Raw genomic sequence first — 8,861 nt, 5'->3', positions numbered from 1 at the left:
CAAAAGGAAAAGGTACGATTCCTCTCAAGTCAGATGGAGTTGTAAAACAGCCGATGTTCTTTATGTGCCAGATATCAAGAGGAACTTGTTGTCTGTTTTTGCGATCACGGATCGGGACCTCAAACAATCGCGACATAAATAATGACCCTTGTGCCTATCAAAAAAAACTTTTAGGTGTAAAAAAGGTTGGTATTTTTGTCGGAAAAGGTCCTATGCCTTGTAGTGAGTCCTTCCCTCAAATTTTGTAGCATACCCACATGTATGCCAAATCATCTAAATAATAAACATTAATTGACTACAAAGTAAAGTTCCCATGCAAAAGATTAACAGGTTTGACTCTCACTCAAATATTGAGCACATGAGTAGCTGCAGCAGAGAAGGAACTGTGAAATAGACATAGACACTAGTAGCTACCATTATATAGTCTCCAAACACATTGATGATGTTTGTATGTAGTTGCAAGGGTTAATGGAAGCCTACCACTAGGCAGAAAAATCAGCAACAATATCATCATCGTTGGGTGTTTACTTTTTCATTTATAACGTTCCATTAAAAAATTTATCAAATGAAAAGGCAAAATGGGTTTTAAGAATTCATTTTTATATTATGGATTACATAGGATTTTTGGGCCAATATGACCAAGATTGATTTTCATTAGATAAATGAGGGTGGTGCTAAATTTTGTCCACATAGCTTGACAGCATTCAATTCTAGGGATAAATGAACACTCTTGAGCATTGGAGTAAGGCTAGTAGCTTTCTTACATGCTCCCTCAAATGGTGGAGATTCCAACTAAGGTCTTCTCTCAAAAGGAGGGGAATTAATGATTTCTATTATGTTGTGCAAAATGCACCATGGGAAATAGAGGGGAAATATGTGGGAAATCAGAGGAACCATGGGAAATAGAACTCCATGCACTTTAGACCTCATTTTCACTCCCTTGAGAAGCACTAATGTGATATTTTTGTACTATTGATGTGACATTTCTATGTAGCCCTCTCTCATTTTCCCTTGGATCGTTATGTCATTCGCTAGGAAAAATCGTCCAGAATATTCTCTTCCAACAACGACAACACTGCATCCAAAATTAAGCCATCTTGATTTCCCCTCTTTTTCCCCCTCCTTGATGTAAGCATGTAAGATGTCAAATGATTATGCATGAGAGTTTTGTAGATGGGGTAACCACTTCACAGTGTGTTGAATTATTAGCAACTTCCTTGGAGAGAAGCACATTTATTGAATTGCTTATACTCCACATTGTGAATTTACGTCCCCCCCCATCCACACGACTCTCATGGTGGACTATTGCAACTTCCTCCTATGTGTTAATAACTGATGGTCGGGTGTTGGGTGTATTAGAGGGAGTGGCGGAGTGGTCCATGTGTTGTTTATGTAAAGTTGGTGGGTTTTGTGTAAAGTAGCCGGTCATCTTGTAACTGATTAGTTTTTGCCTAAAGTAGCTGGTCCGTTTATAAAGTAACCCTGGCCAGTTTGTAACATGTTGTTTACAATAATAGAAACATTTTGATCCAACAATGTGGATTACAACTTCTGTGACCTTAGCCGTCGATGGGTAAATAGCTTGCAGTCTCCGTTAGATGTTGGCATTGCCAACTAAATTATATTAATAGGGGAATGGGCCACAAAGGAGCATCTTCCCAGAAGAAAGTGAGGTTCTGAGCACTTTTCGATCGTACGACTCTAACGTGTTCCCCCACCAGAGGGAGGGGTTGAGGAGTGTGACATGAGGTTATTTATAATGTGGTTGGGTTAGTTTAGTTAGTTGTGGTTAGTGGTTTCTAGAATCTCGTTGTTTGACATTACGAGGCCACTTTTTGTGTAGGAAAGGCATTGCAATTGATGGCACATCCTATTTCTTCCCATGTGCGAAGCCCCTAATCTTGGACCGAGTCCAACGAGGAGAATGCGTGAGAGCCGTGAGGAAGGAGGTACTGCTGATCTTGGACCTTTCCACCGAGGAGAATGCGTGAGAGCCGTGAGGAAGGAGGCAACAAATGCATAATGTGTCGAACTCTGAGCATGATCTCAAGGAGAGACCCAAAAAGTGATTTGAGAGACTCTCGAGAGAGTGAATTTGCGAGCACGTGGCAGACACATATTACACTTCACAGCTAACAAAGGAGACAAAGCGTGGGTGATGATTGATTGTTTGACAATGTGACAAAAATATACGTCACGTCCTGGCTCATACTTCCGTTGACGGTAAAACTGTTCTACCTCACGACGTCTTCGCTAATCTTTCAGTAATTCCGTCTCTTTACCTTATTTTTACCACCTCTTTCGTCATTTCGGACTTTTTCGGTCCTACACTGCAGCTTCCACGAATCTATCAGTTCTTCTGCCAAGGTTCCCAAGCTGTGCCGAGCATCACCACATGATGAAAATCATGAGATGATGAGAGCCTTCACCGCCGACGGACTCGCAGTTGAAGGCAGCTTTTTATTAGCCATGCAGTAAAATATGAAAGCTGACGCTCAACTCGTGGCTTCGGAAGACCCGTAACTACGTTTGTCTACGCAGGACTGAGGGGACGGTAGGTACTGGGAGTGGCCCTCAAGGGTGAAGAAGAAACGCAGCAGCAGCAGCTTACGACGATGAAGCTTCGCAATCTGCAATTACTGATACACCACCACCCAAAACAGCTCCTCCTCTTGCTTCTTTGCAAAAAAAAAAGCTCCTCCTCTTGCTTCCTCTCCAGAACCTACAATTTGCTTTACACCACCACGAAGATCCAGATCCATTCCACCAAGACGCGAGCGATCTCTCTTCTCTCATGCTCATCAGCGAGTAAGTGCTCCCTTTCCTGCTGCAGCTAGCTAGCCCCCCCATCGCCATGCATTCGCTCCTCCTGCTTCCTCTCACCTGCAATTGCTATACACCACCCTGAAGACCCTCAACCAATTTGATGACGATGTCGGCAATCTCTCTTCTCTCAGGCACATCAGCGAGCAACGGCTCCTTCCATTCCCACCGCTAGCCAGCCCGCCCATCGCCATGCTCTATGCTCCTGTGCTCACCGCTCTCAGGGACCCTGAGCTCCACCTCCCCATCCTCCGCATCAAAGAAGACTCCCAAGGTTTTGACCACTGGATTCATCATCCTCCCCATTCCCTCGAGCAACTCTTCCTCCCTAGCAAAGCCTCTAGTGACCGGACACCTTGGTTCAACATCCTCCTACAAACCTTGCCTCACATCCCCTCCCTTCGACGCCTCGAATTCTGCCTCCTTCGATGGAGCCCCCAAGAAGCACACCAGCTCTTCCTCCTCCTCTCTTCCTCTCAATGGTCTGTTGACTGCCTGGCATTCATCGGTGGCTCTGCGACACCGGATACGCGCTTGGTCATTCTGGATGGGCTCAAACGAAGTGCATGCTTGAAGCGGCTCATCTGCGTGCGATCCAATTTGTGGGATGCATCGCTCCTCGCTCCCGCTAGTATTACGCTTCAGCTAGAGGAGCTGGAGGTACACTGGCCAAAGTGCAGATGGAATCTTAACGCCCCGTATCAGCATCCTAACGCGCCGCTCTTCAAAGACTCAGATATGCAACAAATAGTGAGAGATAAGGAGATTTTGGCTGTCCTCTCATCCAATCAGGTCCTCAAGACTTTCTATGTATCCTCTCTACAGGTTGAATGGGGTTTCGAGGAACTCCTGCAAGTAATGCTCGAGGCCAACACAGTGCTTAAGACACTTCGCTTGCGGGACGTGTGCTTGAAAAACTCTGCAGTTCTCTGTCTCGTGTCTGCCCTTGCAAAAAACATCACCCTTCAGGAGTTGGACATCAGCAGTAATCCCCTCGAACCCGAAGCGGTCACGAACTTAGCAAGCATGTTAACTCCCAACCAGAGCAGCGACAGTCAAACCCAAGCTCCAAACACCTCTATCAGATCCCTGATTCTTGGCGGGAGTGACTCCAAAATCGGGAAGGCAGGCGCGCATGCGCTTGCTGGCATGGTTGCAAGCAGCAATACTCTCATTAGTTTGGCAATTCGTGATGACAAAACTCTGCACTCAGGTGACGTTAAGGAATTGTTTAGGGCACTTGAAAGTAACCGCAATCTTAGAAGCTTTTCCTTGAAAGGTTGCTCTGGTGTTTCGGCCAAAGTTTATCCAACCATCATGGACACTCTCAAGTTTAACCGCACCATAGAGAGTCTCGAATTGTCGGACACGGGTCTTGCGCGGCAACCTGAGAAGATCAAAGCAATTGGAGAGCAACTGCACCGAAACCGGCAGGAAATCCAAGTATTCAGGGAGCTTCCAAGGGTGAAGCCTAAAAGTGTTCGACTGTTTCTGTGCGGACATCCATTTGCAGGTCATTATTTAGGTTTCCATGCATGCATAAATTTCTGTGCGTTTGTATGCAGTTAAACTTGCCTAGCGAATAATATTTGTGCCTCTTTGGTTGCAGGGAAGTCTACACTATGGGCAAACATGGCAAAGAGTCTTTCAACAAGGGGAGGACGCTTTTGCTTTCTTCGAAGCCCGAAAAAGAAAACACCAGTCAATAGGACACATGGCATTGCGGTCACTTCCATTGCACACCAGGAAATCAGAATCTCCGTCTGGGATCTAGCGGGGCAGCTTGAGTATCAGGTTCTCCACGACCTTATGTTCCCAATCAATGACGGACCCTCTTTGTTTGTCATTGTTTGCAACCCATTTAGCAAAGCAACTCCTTACCGGAATCACAGAGGGGCTCCACCATGGCAAGACGAGATCCTTTATTGGCTCCAATACATCTGCTCCCACACTCGCAGTTCAGATCAGAGGTACCTTCCACGAGTCACCCTTGTGCTTACTCATCGAGATAATGTTTCTACGGATGAAGCAGAGTTGAGAAGGTGGGAGAGTGCTGCGAAATCTTATCGAGAGGAAGTCCGGGTCAAATTCCAGGGTTCAGTAGAGATATCTTCTGTGCATGTCTTGGATGCCAGAAACATGGAAATGGCCAACCTCGTCGTGGAGCACGTCCTCAAAGTCACCAGGAAGCTTATAGACGATCTGCCAGAATACGTGTATAAGGTCTGCAACGACGCTAGGGATGCATTGATAGCCTGGCGTGAAAAGCATACTGAGCAAGCAATACTAAACTGGCGTGACTTCTCAAGGCTTTGTCGAACACAGCTTCCCGACTTAGCAGCTGCAGGGCCACAGGAGTTAGAATTAACAGAAGCTGTTGCATCTTCTCTTCACGACTCGGGGGATGTTATCTATCTGCCAAAGACAAAAATCCTTATCGTGAGGCCTGACTGGTTCTGTCACAAGTTTATGGGCAGTATGATTCATTTGAAAAAGGATGAGAGAAACCATTCTTTCGAGGCTGGCACCGAAGCTTTTCTTGCAAGGGATGACTTAGAGAGAATCCTAAAGAAGTCACTGATAAACGGTCGAAAATTGCAAGAAGTTGGAGTCAGCGAGAAGGATCTAGTGGACATACTGGTTGAGCTGAAGCTTTGTTACGAAACACGCAGTTCCTGCATTAATAAGGAGCCGTTGCTCCTGATTCCTGCCAATTTAATTGCTCCCCACAGCCGTCTCGAATGGAAGCTCGAGCGTAGAGGTCGGATCAGGCCCATATATGTTGGCCGCCGTCTTCAATGTGATGATCCTCAGCGAACGTTTCTCACCCCGGGTTTCTTCCCAGCCATACAAGTTTGGCGCCTTCTTTACTTCTCTGATTTGTTTCAGGTTACCCTTACAGAAGTATGTACCTTTTTTTGCAGACTTTTGAGGGTCTCATAATTCATTGATGCAGTCTCGTGCAGGTCATTTTGCATGGGCAGTTCGTGAACGAGTCTAAAGAAAATCGCATGTCACCAGATAATTATACCCTCCAGAAGCATCTTATTCACATACTATTAAACTCCATGGAAATTTACGTGCAATGCGGTGGATATCATGGCCATTACATAGATATTTTGGTGAAATCTTATGAGGATCTAGCCAAAACGTTGAGGCTTTTGAGATTGAAGGTGATAAGTCGCATTCAAGAAAGGCGATCCTGGCGAGGATTGTCACTTGTAGAAGGTATCATACAACCATATTATGTGGAGTACCTGGGAAGCTGTGAATCGCGGAAGGAACGGTGTGCCTTGATAAAGGATTTAAAGCAAGAATACGTAGATGAAGGAAGAGGCCTGATTACTGAGGTGGGAAACTTTTGTCATATGTGGCCTCCGAATGAATTGGGGAAAGCCATATGCGACCCTATAGTAGAGCTCCTTGCTCCAGAAGAGATTACAGACCTCTTAAACGCGAGGCAAGCAAGTATAGAAGAACTTTCAGCACGCTTGCAGCTACATGGGCACCCTGAAGTGCCGAGGTATCTACTAATAGCCCCCAGGCCTTCCCCTAGCTCCTCAGAAGAAATCGCATCCTGCACCTCGGATAGCCGCAGCAGCTCAGGAAAGGATACAATGAACCTAGTACACGACACCGTCATACGCATTAAGGACGATCTTTCTGAACTCCGCAACGTCGTTGATAACATAGATAGGACAGTCAACGACGTTCGGGAGTTCCAGAAATATGAGGAGCACCTGCTACAGGATATTGGGAGGAATCTTGAACATCTGTTCAAAGACTCTGCCCAATGGCATCAGCACCGCGTGCCCACAAACTTTTTCATTGATGTACCGGGCGGATATATGCCAGGTTTCACTAAGCTGAGGCTGCATTTTCTATGTGACAGTAAAGATGGGGCACATGTAATCGAGAAGCAGCCAGGCATAACAATCCACAAGGCAAATATCAAGAGTCTGGAGAAGATAATACCTTACATTATCAAAGTTTTGGGCTTGCTGAGCCTCGGGCTAAAGCTAGGCGTGCACTTCGTTTCGGGGATGGGCCAGATAATGCCAGATTTATGTAAGGGTTTAGCTGAACAATTTCTTGGATTGGGTGCACTAGCGATGGACACTCCCGGGCTAATTGACCAGTTGCTGGAGAGAGCAGAAAGCCAGCTGCCTGCATGTTCCGGCTCAGCTGATTGTTCTCGAGATGCGCAGGAATGGCTGTTGGATTTTCTGACACGAAACAACTGCCTGGGAGCCAAGGAGATTGAAGACACCTTTCATCTCTATAGAATCGAGTATCCACACGGGGGTTGTGCCTGGGTTTGCAAAAGTCACAGAAGTGATGGCCACCGTTACTGATTCATTGATGCCTTTCTTTGGGCCACTTTGTTTTATCTCCACTACTGTTCTGCCACCCATATCATCGCCGCTCATTTTCTGATTCACATATAACATTGATGGATTATAAATATGAGCTCTATTCTGAAGTTCCTATGTTAATGGCATCTTTCTCATCTCAAATCAAATAAAACAGCAGACTAGGCGAATCGAGGTAATTAATATCTTCAAACGGCTGCTAGACTGTCGAAATTGTATGTATAGCTGTTGCATTTACCATCATCCGCTAATTATCTGTTATAACTTTTCATGCAGCAATTCAAGCTCCTGATGATGACGACAGTCTGCTGAACTCTTGTTGTGAATCAAAAGGATGTATCAAAGGTGGCTTGGATGGAATTCGGGAAGTTCAAAATACTCTAGTGGGACATATAACATTGATGGACTATAAATATGAGCTCTATTCTGAAGTTCCTATGTTAATGGCATCTTTCTCATCTCAAATCAACTAAAACAGCAGACTAGGCGAATCAAGGAGGTAAATAATATCTTCAAACGGCTGCTAGACTGTCGAAATTGTATGTATAGCTGTTGCGTTTACCATCATCCGCTAATTATCTGTTATAACTTTTCATGCAGCAATTCAAGCTCCTGATGATGACGACAGTCTGCTGAACTCTTGTTGTGAATCAAAAGGATGTATCAAAGGTGGCTTGGATGGAATTCGGGAAGTTCAAAATACTCTAGTGGGACAGTGTAGTCCTTAACTTACCCAAGGCTAAATATGTGAGTATCTCATTAACTCTTACATTTGTTCAAGCCATGGCCAAACATCCTGCTACAAGGCCATGTCATTAACTTCAAGAAGTAAGCGGTCGAATGGGTACTAAAACTACGTCCAAGGTTCTTAACTTTCAAATGCAGAATGGAGTGCGATTGGTCATAGTTGAGAGAGAGCTATTCGTGCGAAGCAAAGTGTGAAATTTGGGGTTTAAAGTAATCACAAAAAGGAGACTTAAATTCTCAAAATTCCACAATTGCGCACATGATGAGAGCGCCACGCACACAAATTGCAACCTTGTCAAAGTCCATAGGTCAAAAATCTGATAATCGTGTGGCTGGTTAAATCTAAAATTAGTTGAGTCCACGAATTGGAATGGAGTAGAAAGCAAACTCCCCACCTCTCTCTCTCTCTCTCTCTCTCTCTCATGAGCGCATATGTTTAAAAAATAAATAAATTTAAAGCGCCGACTTGTATTGCAGTAGGGGTCATGCCCAAACAAGGCAGAACCAATTACAAAAATTGGCCCAAAATGGGCAGAGCCCGGGGCCTACGCTACAAGGAGCATAAAAGCAACTGCCTAACGAGGCGTATCAAAAAATTTCCGAGATGAGAGATAACCATCCACCGACCACTTGGTCTCTCTTTCCCGCTATCCCTGCTACATCCCGTAGGCATGATCTTGCAGCAGCAAGAAGCTTAGCTTCATTATGACCCCTGGAGGGACCATTCTGAAACGCAAGATTGTTTCTGGTCATCCATATCGATAGAAGCAATGCTGACCTGATATGGGGCCAACAAGTGATCAAGGTGGAAGGGCAAACCACCATATCCCCCAACACACAGAGCTTCGAATTACTCTGAAATTTTGACATGAGACCGGAAGAGCGAATTGCGCTGCTCACTGCATTCCATACATGCCT

The 8,861-nt window shown here is 45.2% G+C and overlaps 1 protein-coding gene across 1 annotated transcript; it reads left to right on the top strand.

Moving 5' to 3' along the window:
* Positions 1-2,633: 2,633 nt before the first annotated feature.
* LOC147880167 (protein TORNADO 1-like) lies at positions 2,634-8,165 on the top strand. Its single transcript, XM_087370539.1, has 6 exons — positions 2,634-2,808; positions 2,958-4,336; positions 4,433-5,712; positions 5,790-7,371; positions 7,473-7,695; positions 7,797-8,165. The coding sequence occupies exons 1-4, from the start codon at positions 2,795-2,797 to the stop codon at positions 7,176-7,178; spliced, it is 4,062 nt and encodes a 1,353-aa protein (XP_087226665.1). The 5' UTR covers positions 2,634-2,794; the 3' UTR covers positions 7,179-7,371; positions 7,473-7,695; positions 7,797-8,165.
* Positions 8,166-8,861: the final 696 nt, after the last annotated feature.

This window comes from Dipteris shenzhenensis, chromosome 32, assembly GCF_047967505.1.
Source record: "Dipteris shenzhenensis isolate YYH24624 ecotype China chromosome 32, Dip_SZ_1.0, whole genome shotgun sequence".
Classification (NCBI taxonomy): Eukaryota; Viridiplantae; Streptophyta; class Polypodiopsida; order Gleicheniales; family Dipteridaceae; genus Dipteris; species Dipteris shenzhenensis.
The sequence above is the reverse complement of the archived record's forward strand: the minus strand, read 5'-3'. Positions and strand labels throughout refer to the sequence as shown.